The sequence below is a fragment of the Rhinolophus hipposideros genome, assembly GCF_964194185.1.
Source record: "Rhinolophus hipposideros genome assembly, chromosome: 21".
Taxonomy (NCBI): Eukaryota; Metazoa; Chordata; class Mammalia; order Chiroptera; family Rhinolophidae; genus Rhinolophus; species Rhinolophus hipposideros.
In genome coordinates, this window is record NC_138067.1 from 46,988,033 (window position 1) to 47,003,630 (window position 15,598).

At 46.2% G+C, this 15,598-nt stretch overlaps 1 protein-coding gene across 2 annotated transcripts; it reads right to left on the reverse strand.

Annotated features, from left to right (window-relative positions):
* Positions 1 to 1,284: 1,284 nt before the first annotated feature.
* On the reverse strand, positions 1,285 to 9,677 carry LOC308490370 (leukocyte immunoglobulin-like receptor subfamily A member 5). Of its 2 annotated transcripts, XM_081032480.1 has the most exons (10): positions 9,535 to 9,677; positions 9,342 to 9,377; positions 8,872 to 9,156; positions 8,422 to 8,724; positions 8,017 to 8,115; positions 6,628 to 6,741; positions 5,681 to 5,723; positions 5,531 to 5,589; positions 5,264 to 5,316; positions 1,285 to 3,339 (listed from the first exon to the last, which is right to left on the reverse strand). In XM_081032480.1, exons 1-10 carry the CDS (start codon positions 9,566 to 9,568, stop codon positions 3,193 to 3,195), a joined length of 1,173 nt encoding a protein of 390 aa, XP_080888606.1. In that variant the 5' UTR covers positions 9,569 to 9,677; the 3' UTR covers positions 1,285 to 3,192. The 2 variants fall into 2 exon arrangements, with proteins under 2 accessions (XP_080888606.1, XP_080888607.1); XM_081032481.1 differs by lacking the exon at positions 8,422 to 8,724 and having other exon boundaries at positions 9,535 to 9,628.
* Positions 9,678 to 15,598: the final 5,921 nt, after the last annotated feature.

The window sequence follows — 15,598 nt, forward strand, 5'->3', positions numbered from 1 at the left end:
CATGATGAAGTTATATCATATGCAAACTTGGAGAATGCCAGAGGAAATAAAGCAGACATCAGAGAGATGTGAGCAGGATGGTGGATAAGAATTTTCTGCCATTGGGCCCCCATTCAACATCAATTCTGACAACCCCAGATGAGAGAGTTCCTTTGTGGAAACCCAGATGTCTAGCAAAGAAGTTATATACAAAAATTTGAGAACAGACCCACTAAATAGGACATGAAGAGCAGTTTCATTTGGAACCATGCCTGGTCTGGAACCAATCCTGGGCTGTGACCCCAAACCACCACCAGATGGGGTTGAACCCAATCTTCGAAATCACCTCCAAGTCCATACTGCTGGGCTCCATCACAATTAAGATTCTTGGGTCATTATGAGTTAGAACTCACATGGACCCAGTTTAAATTCTGCATCGTGTACTGTATGCTATCAGTCATGTGTTTTGTTCAGAGCCTCAGTTTCTGACCTGGAAAGTGGCTCATTGTCTGATTGGACTCAGGTGGGGCTGACCAGGAAGGGAGGGCATGTTTGGTGGACACACAAAGCCCCCATGTGAAGTATCTGCTATAAGTGGTCAGCATCAGTTTGTTGTAGATGTGGTCACTCGGGTAGGGCGTGGACTCCACCTCCCTAGTTCATCCTCCGCTCACCAAATTGTATGGAAAGTAGTGATGGTTATGGAACAGTGTGGGGACAGAGTCCCAGAGAGTGGTTTCCAGGCTCTCGGCCTCGCATGCAGGGATGCTGGCTCGGGTAGTAGATGGCCATCAGCTGTGGCTGGTTGGCCATTGGCCACTGGTGTAACTGTGTGGCTAAATCAGCAAGCGCGAATTGCAGTGAGCAAGTGGGGTCGGTTGGCAGCTAAGTGGCGGGCGGATTGCAGATCGTGTGGCTCCTGCTTCCTGTGTCTCCAACCTGGCCACCAGGGAGGATATAGTGGTATGACCCTGCCATCTATGGCTCCGTTGATGTTCCTTTTTGGCCTCACCATATCCTGTGTTCTGGTGTGGGGAGTGGGACTAGAGACTCTGCATGACAAACAGGAAAGCACTGTCCGCCAGTAGTGACAATCAGACTCCAGTTGAGAAGAACCTGACCAGTATTCTGGAACATTCTGTGGTTTCCATCTTGAAGATAATGTTCCAACATTGCCCAACTTGTAACTACCATCATGGATTTCATGAATTCTTTATTTGCAGCGTTTATCGTAGGTATACATTCCTAAATAATGCATGGTGTCTCCTTTTTAACTTTAGGTAAACGGAATAATACTAAACACATAGTTTTGAATCATCTTATTTATTCAGCATCACATTTGAAGATGGGTGTAGATGACCATGTGGAATTTTAATTTGTGCATTTTCACTGACAAAAAATATTTGACTTTTTAACATAGAACACCGAATTATCTCTCGTCTTTTTTGGTGCATGTAACTTTGTCATGGTCTTTGGCTCACATCCATGCTCTCTTATCAATGTGAGTATGCATATGTACATGTTTTCTCTAAGTCATGGACTCAAAGATGTAGCTGTGTGTCTCTCACTGTGACTGGAAAAGTGTAATCTCCTCTTTACATTGACGAGCATGTAATCTGCGCTCCTACCCGTAACGCACTCACGTTTTATGGGCTCACTGTTCCCTCTCACCACTGACGTTAGGATTTTTCATTTGCATCTCATCTGCCTGCACTGGGATTGTGCTTTTGTGTTTTCACTGAAAGAGTGCCACGAAACTGAAGTGGAAATAATCATTACCCACAAAATGCAAGGCAATTTAGGTGCACTTTGGGGTTCTCAGAGCAGAACTAATGGGTCCGACATTGGCTTGCATTGTTTTGTGCGAGTCAGTTCTGTGCATCAGGACCACACATGGACACTGTGAAGTTGGCCATGAACCGAGCAAGTGGCACAGTCACGAACCGGTGTCTGTTTTTGCATGTACACATGTGTTTATTACATATTAGAGTTGACATTCAATATTATTTTATATTAGTTTCAGGTGTACAGCATAGTGGTTAGACATTTATATAATTTACAAAATGATCCTCCCAAATTTACAAAATTATCCCCACCTGGCACCATATGTGGTAATCACAATATTGTTGACTGTATTTTCTGTACTGCACAAGAATCAGTGTTTCTAACTGGGTTCTCAGAAGCAGTACAGACCAGGTGATCCCTTCAAACTACAATGTCTTTATTCCAAGTGGAGACATTTCTGAAGAAACTACACAGGTAGCATCTGAGGAAAATGACAGGCTTGCAGTTCCGAGAGAATGTTAGGACATCATTTTGGATTTCTCTCTCTCAGGCTAGCTCTTTGTTATGCCAACTTACAGATTTATTAAAATAGACTGCATGCTCCGAAATGAAGACTTGGAATGGCATGAAAATCCAATGAGGAAGCAGAGGGAACATGGCAGAGTAGAGACAGGGCTCATTAGGAACTGTGTCACAGATGATAAGAGAACCAGGGCATCCGGGAGCACAGACACAGAAGGGAAACTCATGTCTCCCCAAGAGCTCACTCATACTCTCATTTCGTGATTCTCGGGAGCAGCTGACACCATCAGCCCATCACAAAACACATCAGACCCCAAAAGTGGTGAGTGGGAGAAATCCTCAGTCATGGGGCTGGGCTCTGAGGGTCATGTCCTGTCTATGAAATGCAGGTGCCCTGGGGACATCCAGGGGACCTGGGGTGATTTTGGTCTGTGCTCACTTCTGAGTCCACAATTCCCAGCCTCCCACCCCCAGACTACACAATGGGAAATCTCATCCGGATGGGCATGACTGGCTTTTTTCTCTTTCTAATCATTTTGTTTGGGCACTTAATTCTCCCATTTGACCTTGATATGTAACATTTGCATTAGCAGTAGGTAAAAATATGTGTTGATCTAAAAGATTCACTTTATCTTTAAGTAAAAAAAAAGTTATATCTTCATTTGGGTTTTCTTCTCTCTACCATTGGTTATGTAGAAGTGTATTGCTCTATTTCTAAAAATGTAGCACTCATAATTATCTTAATTTGCAGAATTAGGTCACTCCTAAGGTCTTGGGATATCCTGTTTGCTTTCACAAGGTCCCCAGGCTTGGGGTCACGAGCTGTATCTCCATGGTGGCAGGTCCTGTGCTTTCCAGGGTCCCTGCAGGCTCCCTCCCTGGAGTGGGGTCTGGGCCCTTCCTGGGCTAGTGGATGGCCAGAGCAGCGTACACGCTGGGCTCATCTAAGGTCTCCTCTGATGGAGAGGAAGGGGGTGCACTTGTCCCCCGTCTGAGCGTCAAGCGGTTCAGCTGGGCGTAGGTCACATCCTGGGGGGCATCAGACGGAGTATCCTGGAGGGGTGAGAGTGAGAGTCAGGTGCATAACTGGATTGGGGAGAAGCCGGGCGCTGGGAGCAGAAAAGGTCCACCCGACTGTCCCTCTGCCTGTCCTCTCCTACTTGTCTGGCATTTATGTCCAGCAATTCCTCTGACAGATCAGAAGGCACAGTGGCCACCCCCTGCCTGAGCCCTGGGAGGTTCAGCTGAGTGTACAGTATTCCCTGGGGGTCTTTGTGGTCGGGCCTCTGCTAGGCGGAGACAATAAGGGAGTAAAACTCCTCTCTTTGCTTTCACTTATCCCTCTTTAGTTAAGTTTCTACCCAGAAGCCAGAGAGCTGACTTTAAAACATACATCAGATCATGTGAATCGCTTATTCAGATGCATCTTCATTCTTGTTTATGTTAGCTAGTCTGTGACAGAGCCTTGCAAAGATAGATTCCTAGTAAGTGTTTGTTGACTCACTGAATATATAGAGGAAATATATATATATATATATATATATATATATGTATATATATATGCTGTATATATACATATATGTTATATACATATATGCTGTATGCTATGTACATCTATCTATCTATAGAGAGAGACATAGAAAAAGATGGAGAGACAGGGCACTTGCCAGGGATCAAAGAAGACAGACAAGGGCCCTGTGCTCTAGGAAGTCATAGTCTCTGGGTTGGGAAAAGTTCATAAACAAGGAAACAGATAATTTGGGATGGTGATAAGTGTTCGGGAGAAAATGAAATAGTGATACCATAAAGAGTGACTGAAAGAAGTACTTTAGTTGTGACAGTGTCCTCCACTCAGAAGAATGGACACGTTTGGCCAGGCGAGTGTTTGCTGGTGGGGCTGTCCTGTGAAGTGTAGGGGGTTTAGCAGCCCCCTTGGCCACTAGATGCTGTTGGCACCCACTCCCAGCTGTGACAAACAAAATGTCTCTTGACATCGGTGTGGGGACAAGGCAAAGGAAAGAACTGAGAAAGACTTCTGCATTTATGGAGGTAGTGAGCATTGCGGGAGAAACAAGTCTTTGGGGGGATTTAAGAATTGCACGTGTGATGTTACAAAGCCTGCTGGATGGACAATAGAGACGGCTCACAGGTAGCTGGCTGGATGAGGCTGGCGCTCAGGCAAGAGGTCAGGGCTGGAATTAATTGTGGATTCATGAGCATGGAGAGGGCCTTGCTACACCTGCGGTTAATTAAATTTGACAACAGAAAATAGTGTTTTCTCACTGTGAGGTCAGCTGGGTGGACTTCCCATGGGGGTAGGAGCCAGATGCTAATTACTACACCCAGGGTACATTATTGTGAGGCTCCACTGCGTCTAAATCCATGGGACCAGAGGCAGGAGCATAAACAGAGAAAAAGGCAGGCAGAGGATCCATGTGCATCAATGGGCTAGTCTATAGGGGACCTTTGTGTGAACAAGAAACAGCACACCACTCAGACCCCACTGCTAGGGACTCAAACCCTACGAGTCTTATTGTGCAGTGCGCAAACTATACAACTCTCCATGGCAGCACTGCCAGTACAAGGACAACAATTAAAAAGGACCCAAGTCGATAATAACGAACTAAATCCATATATTGCATTTGGGGAGTTTTGGGGAAAAGGGTTTTCTATGCCATGAAGCAACATTCAGTGAAACTAATTCCCCAGCGTAAGATATCAATAAACTTGATGAAAGTGATTATATATATATATATAATATATCTCCAAGTAGGAGAACCCAGAAGGAGCGGCCCATGTAGTGTCAGTAAAACCTGCTGAGAAGTGGTGTCCTAGCAGCCTGAATGTACCCTCTCTCAGGAGGAAAGGCCAGGTCAGATGCTGTTGAGAGTTGAGTGCCAGGAAGAGAGAGAAGCGTCCTATGGATATAGCTTAGTAACAAGCGTGTGCAGGGTCCCGGACAGGCCAGGATTCTTACCCAACTGTCCATCTCTTTGTCCTCTTCAGGCTGGGGGTCTCTTATGGGAGCATCTGGAGAACAAGAAGATTCTATCTCGTGCCAAGATTGCTGCAATCCTGCTATCCCACACACCCCTCCCGATCTTAGGTGGGGAAACTGAGGCCCATCAAGGTGCAGGAATGTGCCTAGCATCACACAGATTTGGAAATTTTCATGTTTCCTCGCCCCTAAGACCTTAACTCCTCCCAACCCCTCATCTGCCCTTGTCTCCCAGCAGGACCTCACCTCCTCCCCTATGACACTGGTTCTCCTCCTGGACACAAGCCATGGAGCTGGACCTGGAACTGAGGGGAGAAACAGAAGGGCATTAGGCAGTGGCGATAGAGCCAGAGGTGGGGGAGGGAGGCTGGGGGAGTGTCTCTGGGGAGAAGTTACCTTTTCTGCAGTGCTCTGGCCTGATCTCCAGGGTGTGAAACATCTGCACAAAGTTAGAGATAAGCTTCTAAAATACCCCAGAACCTAGCCCCCAGGGCTGCAGTAAGATCTCAGATACTCTGATCCCCACCCAGGTCCATTTGGAATTCAATGTAAACAAGACTAAACGTTAACACACAAGACTTGCATAGATGATTTCAATAAATTTTTATGAAACGGAAAGAAAAGTTTTAAAAGTCTAAGTCTGTCCTTATTAAACCTCTTTATTCTAATAGAGGATGGTACTTAGAAGCCAAGATCTAGATGATGAGTGTGCTTATTTCTACTGGGCTGTCACTTTGTGTAGTAGACATAGCTGGGACACGGTACAAACACTTACACCTGTAAACATTTCTATGTCAATTGATTTATACACATTAATTTTTTAATGAGGTTATACTGACATTTCTAATTCCAATAAAACACCTCACTTCTTTCTAGCCAACTGCCTTTGCACATTTATAAATCCTACACAGACATTTATCCCCAAGATATTTACATATTTTCTCAAAGCTACTAAACTCCCAACCACTTCCACCTCTTCCCCCACCACTCACCACCATGCCCACTCCCCACTGCCTGTGACAATGATGCCTTCACGTGGCACCCCTCCCCATCACCCATCATCAAGTGCTTAGTCCACCCCTGCTATCTCCATGTAGGACCCTGCCCCTCAAGGCAGGGAATCCATGGGAATCCCACATCTCCACCTCAAGATTTGAGGTGCAAGTTGGGATGGAAAGAGTTTTCTAGAAATTTTAATTGTTTAATGATGAGAATTTTCAAAAGCAAACATTTTTTTCTATCTTTTTGGTGCCATATTTTGGCTGGTGCCCAAGAGGCCACTTCATGTGTCTTTACAAGAAGGTGTCACCTCTCGGTTAGAGCAGGTGTCCCCATCGACTCACCTGACTTGCTGCATTTGTGTTGGTGCTTGAGAAGGAAGAGGAAGAGGAGGAGGAAGAGCAGCAGGATGAAGGTCACCGAGACCCCGATCAGAACTTTCTGGTACATTTGAAGACCTTGGACAAGTTATGTCATGAATGAACCAACGATGCCATTTAACTGAGCACCTACTGTGTGCCAGGCACATTCTGGGGTCAGTGAATTCATTTCTAAACCTCACAACAATCAAGCAACATGGGAATGCCACCCCAACCTCCACCAATTTCACAGGTGAGGAAACTGAGGCTCAGAGAGATAAATCTGATGACCAAGTCACCCAGCCTGGAAGTGGCAGAGCTGGGATTTGAACCCAGGACTGTGCTCTCCTCATGCTGCTCCACCAGGCAGACACCAGCTTCATACTCTGGTGGCTTTTTCTCTGACTGTAATGGCCTGTTCCCTGGTCCCTGTGTGCTCCAGCTCTCTCCTTTAGCTAGAGCTGAATGCACTTCTGCACTGTCAATCCCACTCAGTAAGCCATCAGAGACTTTGGGGACCTAAATAGGACCACTCAGAGCCGCGGTCTGTGTGGGATGGACACTGTGCCATTCCCAAACCTCATGTCTTGCCAGGATCTCTCCTCGGTCCTGCTGTCCTCACACTTCCACATGGGACCTGCTTTTCCATGTGCTTATCTGGGAGGGGACACAAGGATGGATCTGCCATTTCTTGAGCACCATGCTGAGGGCTTCCGCTTCTGGGGTCTCACCTAAATCTTTTAGCAAACCTGTGAGGGAGATGGTAGGAGACACGTTCCACAGACAATGAAACTAGGACTCAGAGAGAGAATGTGGCCTGTCCATAGTCCCACAGCCGGAAATCAGCAGAGCTGGGATTTAATATCCCGTAGAGCCTGGTCTCCAAGCCCTTGTTTATTTTTGTTTGATTTTGATGTTTCTCCTTGGATAAGAACAGGCTGAGCACCAGAGGGCTGATAGGAAAGTGCTTGGGACATCACCTGTGTCATTGCTCTGGTCTGCCCTGTCGCCTCAAACACCCAACGTTGCCCGTTCTTCACTTCTGCACAGCTGAGGTGGTGTCCTGCATGGACTGGACTAGATGTCCTTTGAGATATACTGCACTACACAGGGAGAAACTGAGACCCAGATAAGAAGGGACCTGTGCAACGTCACCACTTCTGGGAGCACTGAGATCCCCTCTCCCTGTGGATGTCACCCCATATAGCTCCCTCTGCCTTGACCGCCCCACCCATCGTCTGTCAGCCTCAAAGCCCCTGGACTCTTGTGGTGCCACCTGCCCTGGATCTCTCCCCAACTCGCAGCCTCCCAGGAGACAACCCGGTCCTTGAATATCTGAGAGACATTATATCTTCTGAGAGACTCAGAACTAACCTGGGGTGGTCTGTGCTCCCTCTGAGTAAAGAGGACCCATGGACTCAGCAGCTGGGGAGGTGGGTCCAGTGAATGAGGGATTGGGGTCCCCTGAGGGTCCTGGACAAAGAACAAGAGAAGGATGAGAGCCTGGCTCTTCCCACAGAGACCCTGTATTTATTCACACTCTTCTCCTGCACTGTGGCCTCCACGAGGCCATCACTTCAAGACCTGGAGAATTCTGGTGACAGGTATGTGGAAGGGGCAGGAGTGGGAGGGCCCTGTTGTTCTCCATCCCTCTCAGGGGCAGATTCCCATTGGGATGACACCCCCTTAGCACCCCCTCATTCTCTTCTTAGATGGGGGCTGATCTGGGTAGGGTCCTGAGCTGACTGTACAAACACAAAGAAAACAGGTTTTCTCCACCTGAGACCAGGAGCTCCAGCGTGTCACTAGGGTGTGACCACACCTGGAGGGTGTTCCTGTAATAGCCATAACATCTGAATGTCCACCTGTGGCTGGGGGTCACTGGGCCCACAGGGAACAGGGCCTGGGAATCCCCACTGGGGTGTCGCTGTGAGTCCAGTGTCCAGGGGGGCCCATGTTCTCCTTCCTTAGTCAGAATGAACCTGCCAAATCCCTGCTGTGAGCCACACAGGAGGGTCACATTCCCTCCTGAGGTCACAACAGGGCTCGGCAAGGCTGAGAGGTAGGGTTTGCTGTAGAATCCTAGAAGAAGAGGAGGCAGCATATTAAATGGGGCTCACACCTCCCTTCCTCACACCCCCACGGCTAGATGTGAGGGGGAGACACACTGAGAGCAGACCCCCTTCCTGAGGGCAGAGGCTGAGACTGGGACCCTGAATATCCTCTCACCTGTCACCACCAGCTCCAGGGGGTCACTGCGCTCTGACCAGCTGGTGGAGCTGAAATAGTAACACTGATATCTCCCTGCAGTGTGCTCTGTCATGTGTGTGATGGGGAGTGTGGCCTTGTCCACAGGCTCCAGTGGCTTCCGTGTATACCAGGGTGCTCTGCTTCCCTCTTTATCTACACAGAATTCCTGGGCCTTCAGGTTCCCCTGACACCAGATAGTCACAGGGCTCCCCCAGGGGATCACAGAGCCTGGCTCAGCCCAGATGGTGGGCTTGGAGAGGGTCCCTGGAAGGAATCAGAGGCTGGGTCAGAGACACTCCCTAATCCCACTTTACCAGCTCTCCACCCCAAACCTCCCAGATATTCCCCATCTGTCAACCCAGATCTGTTCTCCATCTCCAGCTGCCCATGGGATGGCCCCTTGTACCCAGTGAAAAGATGGGACCTGCGACACCTGGGGACAGACTTACCTGCCTGCACTCGGGTCCTCGGCCCCACACTCAGTCCTGGAAGAGAGTCCCTGTGAGAGATTTACCCCTGAGTCCTGAGCAGAGCCCTCCTCCCTGTGAGCCTCCTGAGCCCTGGGGTCCCCTACTGAGCAGGGTCTGGTTGTGGGGCAAGTTTCTCCCAGACCAGGGCTTCCTTCCCCCTTGTTAATCTCACCTAGGCAAAGCAGCACTGTGAGGGTGGGGATCATGGCCTCTTCTTCCTCTGGTCTGGGCTGTGCAGATGGAGGAAAGCACAGAGCCCTCAGGACAGACAGACGCACAGGGTGTGATCACTCAGAGGCTGTCCCTCCCTCTCATGGGGTTGTCACAGCAACAGCTCCACAGAAAGAGGAACAACCCCTCCTCAGGAGCCTTTTACCATTTCTAGGATGGAACAGCAAATAGACCGAGTGAGCTCCTGAGCCACCTCTCCCAGGTGAGCTAACCCAGGGCACGTCCCTTTCTTGTTATAGCCTCTCCCATGGGGTCTCCTTCATCCTCAGCTTGTCCACCAGCACCGCCCTGTGGGTCCTCACCATGGACCGTGGTCACCCAGGCCCTGGAGAAGCTTTGAGAAGACATGGGTTCCTGCTGCGGAGTCAGATCAGCAGACACACACATTAAACATCTCACTGTGCAGTGCAGGGAGCATCCCTGTGACAATGAGCACAAAGGGAAACACAGGGAGATAATGGGAGGAAACGTGACCTTTCTTCTGGCCCAGAGTGTGGCTCTCTTTCTATCACAGACCCCGTCTGGACTTCTCCCTTCTCTTAGTGACGGCATGTACCCTGCCTTCCTGGAACAAACCCCTGAGTCATTCCTGCTCCTCAGTGTCCCTTGTTCCTTGGCAGAGCTGTCCCCTCATCCTGTGGTCCCACAGGTAAGCTTTAGGGGACTTATATTTGGCTTAGAGTTTTAATTTTAAAGAGAAAGATGGTCTTCATGTCAGTATTTATCTGTCACCCACTGCCTATGTGACCTGGACAATAACACATTATTTACTTCATTGTCTGTTTCCTTGCTTGGATCACATCGTCATAAATCCCATTCCTCAGCAACTCCAGGTGTCACTGGTTCCTGGTTCATGACAGGGGTTCAATCACTGTTGACTTTTAGACCAGGTCATGGTGTCAGACTTCAATCAAGATGGATGCTTGTTGTGTTCACTCCAGAGCTTTTGTCTGCTTCAAATACCAATAAACGCTACTCAGTATTTCTGAAATATGTAGAAATAGTCATTTGCAGAAAAAGAGAAATGAAATTTCCCCAAATAGACAGGAAACCACAAGAAAGAATAGAGCAAAAAGCTGAGTAACTGCCTGTACCCGGGACCATCAAAGGGCCATAGAATGGAGGTTTCCAGCTGTGTGGACACAGAGAGGGACCTCAGATCCTCACAGGAAAGGAGGGTCAGGGCTCAAGTGAAGGTTGGAAGCTGTGGTACCCCCTACCTACTGTTTGTGGGTGGGCACAGGAATATCTCTGCTCACTCTTCCAGGCTCATGGTCAGCACTGAGTCACCTCTCTGTGAGTGTGTGTGGAACAGATTCATTGTGACTTCTGCTGACACGTGAGCATGAGGCCAGCAGTGACACATCCCTGTCTAGCCCTGAGCAGGCGCTAAGTCTGAGAGAGTGGACATCACGGAGCAGGAGAAGCTGCAATTATCCCTCCTGGCCAGCCTGACTTCCAGGACAGCCCTGGAAGAAACCTTTCTTGGAAGATCAGTTGTGTGGGAGGAGTGCCTTCCAATAAGAATGGACAATACTTTAGTGGTTACCAGAGGGTAAGGGGGTTGGGGCGAGGGAGATGAGGGTAAGGGGGATCAAATATATGGTGATGGAAGGAGAACTGACTCTGGGTGGTGAACATACAATGGGATTTATAGATGATGTAATACAGAATTGTACACCTGAAATCTATGTAATTTTACTAACAATTGTCAGCCCAATAAATTAAAAAAAAGAATGGACCATAGAGAGTAATCCTAATAATGACAAACAGTGCTATAGACAACAAGCTACTGATAATGGGGATCATCATATCCAACAAAATATAATCAATAGGAAGATATGAGAATTACTTAGAATTAAGCATGTTTAAATATCTGAAAAAATAAAGGGGGATACTGAATTTTGGAGACAAGACTATGGATTAAATTACAGAAAAATAGGCAGTTATTGAAGTGATTTAGAAATATTAGAGATGAAAAATCCAACAGAATGAACACAGTAGAAATGCATTCCAAACAAAAATTAAAAACAAAACAAAAATGCATTCCAAGAGATTCCAATGTGTCAGAGTAGATAAACACGGTGCCTGCACCTTTCTGTGAACACATTAAAATTACAACTAAATTTTAAAACAATCAATCTAGAGAACTATCTGAAGTCTAGCTGAACAAAAGTCCTACAATAAAAAAATATAAATAAGAAGCGACATAAAAATAGTGTCGTGAGGTGAGCCTCTTGAAATTTACGACAAATTGAACAACTATAACTCCACAAAGAACTCCCTCACAGCAGACAGGCAAGACTAAGAGGCACATTACTGAAATCACCTAAAGGTGGGCAAATTGCCCGAGTGTGGGAGGAGGAAAGGAAAAAATGCACAGACTGGGGGTGTGGACACAGGATGCAGACCTAGCTCGGGGCTCCATGCTCGCTGCATTCTGGAATTACCGCAGCTGTGGGAGAGGGAAGAATTCAGACTGCTAGTGCTTCACTTATGGGCCACAGGTCTGAGGGGACAGCATATAACATGGCTGAACCCAACACTCATGGCAGAGACCTTGGAGCAAAACTGAGGGAAGAAGGCTGAAAATGGTGGTTTAAGCCCTCACTGCCAAGCAGAGAATGGAAGCCTTAGGTACTGAGCCTAGCCAACCCCTCCCACCCTCCCAGAGCTCACCCCGCCACCACCTGCCCGGTACTAGAAGCAGTGTCAGATCAAAAGAACAGATTATTTCCAGTTCTGAGAACTGTGGTCCACAGACACAGATTCACAGCCCAACTAGTTCGGGCAAAGGGGAGGGAGCTGTGGAAACAGGACTGGCTGTGGTGGTGGTCGCTACCATTGCTCTGGGCCACATTTCACAACCCACCACGCCCCTGTCCCACCTATCTGGGCGAATCCCTGCAGGAATAAACAGAGCTGCTGAAACACATTGTCTCTGAATCTGGTGCTGGAAGAGCTTTGAAACTTCAGAATCTCTCCACATCACACCAAGGAGGCGGTGCCTTATGATCCCGGCGAACTGTTCACAGAGGAGAAGCCCTCCTTCCAAGGAATCCCCCCTCTGTGTGAGAAGCTGGAATAGTGCAGAGAAAATATAACACTACAGCCTGAGAGAGAATAAAAGGCTGCAGTCGGAGACAAAATAAAACATTCTACCAACACGTACTGGAAAACAAAAGAAAGACCTCGTCCAAAAATACCTTAACATAATAAAGGCCATATATGACAAACCCTCATCTAATCTCATAATTAACGGTGAAAAACTGAAGCCCTTTACTCTATGTTCAGGAACACGACAGGGCTGTCCCCATCACCTCTGCTTTTCAACATAGTATTGGAAGTCTTAGCCAGAGTAATCAGGCAAGAGAAAGAAATAAAAGGCATCCACATTGGGAATAAAGAAGTTAAATTGTCATTCTTTGCAGATGACATGATGCTGTATATAGAAAACCTTAAAGACTCCACCAAAAAGCTATTAGAAACAATCAACGAATACAGTAAAGTTGCTGCCTACAAAATCAACATACAAAAGTCCATTACATTCCTATATACTAATAATGAAATCTCAGAAAAAGAAATAAAAAAATATTCCTTTTGCAATTGCAGCAAAAAGAATAAAATACCTAGGAATAAACTTAACCAAGGATGTGAAAGACCTATATGCTGAAAACTATAAGACATTTTAGAAGAAATTGTAGAAGACACAAAGAAATGGAAACACATCTGTGCTCATGGATTGAAAGAATCAACACAGTTAAAATGGTCATATTATCCAAAGCAATATACAGATTTAATGCAATCCCCATCAAAATCCCAATGGCATTTTTTAAAGAAATAGAACCAAAAAATCATCAGATTTGTTTGGAACCAGAAAAGACCCCGAATAGCCAAAGCAATCTTAAGAAAAAAGAACAATGTTGGAGATATCACACTCCCTGAGTTCAGCTTGTACTACAGGGTTACAATAATCAAAACAGCATAATATTGTCAGAAAAATAGACACATAGACCAATGGAATAGAATTGAGAACCCAGAAATAAAACCACATAAATATAGACAGATAATTTTTGAGGAAAAAAACAAAAAACATACAATAGAGAAAAGACAGCCTCTTCAATAAATGGTGCTGGGTGAATTGGAAAGCCACGTGCAAAAGAATGAAACTGGACTGTTGTCTGTCACCATGTACAAAAATTAATTCAAAATGGATCAAAGACTTAAGCATAAGACCTGAAACAATAAACTGCATGGAAGAAAACATAGATACTAAACTTATGACCTTGGGTTCAAAGAGCATTTTATGAATTTGATGCCAAAGGCAAGGGAAGTAAAAGCTAAAATAAATGAATGGGACTATATGAAACTTAAAAGCTTCTGCACAGCAAAAGAAACCATCGACAAAATAGAGGCAACCAACTGAATGGGAGAAGATTTTTGCAAAGAGTGCCTTCGATAAAAGGCTAATATCCAAAATATACAAGGAACTCATTAAATTCAACAACAGAAAAACAAACAACCCAATTGTAAAATGGGCAGAGGACCTAAAGAGACATTTCTCCAAAGAGGACATTCAAATGGCAAATAGACATATGAAAAAATGCTCAACATCGCTAATCATCAGAGAAATGCAAATAAAAACCACAATGAGATACCACCTTACCCCAGTTAGAATGGCTATCATCAACAAGACAAATAGTAACAAGTGTTGGAGAGGCTGTGGTGGAAAAGGAACCCTCATGCACTGTTGGTGGGAATGCAGACTGGTGCAGCCGCTATGGAAGGCAGTGTGGAGGTTCCTCAAAAAGTTATGAAAAGAATTACCATAGGACCCAGCAATCCCTCTCCTGGGTATCTATCCAAAAAATCTGGAAATATTTATCCATAGAGACATGTGAGCTCCAATGTTCATTGCAGCTTTTTTTTTTTACAGTGGCCAAGACATGGAAACAACCAAAATGTCCTTTGATAGATGAATGGATAAAGAAGTTGTGGTATATATACACAATGGAATAGTATTCAGTGGTTAGAAAAGATGAAATGATACCATTGGTGACAACATGGATTGATTTTGAGATTATAATGCTAAGCAAAATAAGTCAGACAGAAAAAGTAGAAAAAGATATGATTTTACTGATATGTGGTATGTAAAACTGAAAACAAAAAAGTACAAGACAAAAAATGAAGAAACAAAAAGTCACAGACATAGACAATAGTTAAAGGGTAAGGGGGAAGAGGGGGCTCTAGAAGAGGGTAAATGGGATCTAATATATGGTGATGGAAAGAGAACTAACTCTGGGTGTTGACTACACAATGTGAGATGTAGATAATATATTACAGAATTGTTCACCTGAAATCTATGTAACTATACTAACAATTGTCACCCCAATAAACTTTAATGAAAAACAAAAAAGGAAGAAGCCTCGTCAAGACTGGTAGGAGGGGCAGAGATGTGAAAGAGGCCCCAAACCCCTGTGTGGCACTTCAGAATCAGAAGGGATATCTCAGCCACAGTGGTTTCCCCCAGAAGGGTGAAAAGCCCCAGCCCCCTACACCAGCCTCCCCTGTCCAGGGCACTGGTGCCAGGAAGAGGAGGCCCCACAACATCTGGCTGTGAGAAACAGTAGGGATTCAAACCATTGTGGTGGGACAGAAGACTTTGGGAAACCCAGATTTTCTCTTAAACAGCCTGGGCGCAGACTCACTCTCTCTCAGCACTCACCTTGGGCTCCATGAGAGGGACAGTGTCTCTGAGGGCCTCAGAGACATACAGGGTCCAGACAGAGGTATGTGTTTTCAGGGGGAGGAATGGAAGACAATTGATATTATCCCAGTGAGATGTCCTCTTCTCATGCAGCAGGTAGGCAGGGCCCATCTATCCTGTGTTTAGCCCTCCCCGACAGACCAAATCTGAGTCTGACTGGCTTGGTGAGCTCCACTGCTCCACCCTGCTGATTTAACTGGGACCCTGCCCCACCCAAGTCAATTTCTCTGAAAGAAGC

Excerpts from the sequence above, each read along its gene's own strand:
- LOC308490370 (XM_081032480.1), bottom strand. The coding sequence starts at position 9,568 with ATGATCCCCACCCTCACAGTGCTGCTTTGCCTAG. Across the intron at positions 5,317-5,530 it reads CCAGTGTCATAGGGGAGGAG|ATGCTCCCATAAGAGACCCC; the intron begins GTGAGGTCCTGC and ends CTTGTTCTCCAG. Across the intron at positions 3,340-5,263 it reads ACAAAGAGATGGACAGTTGG|GATACTCCGTCTGATGCCCC; the intron begins GTAAGAATCCTG and ends TCACCCCTCCAG.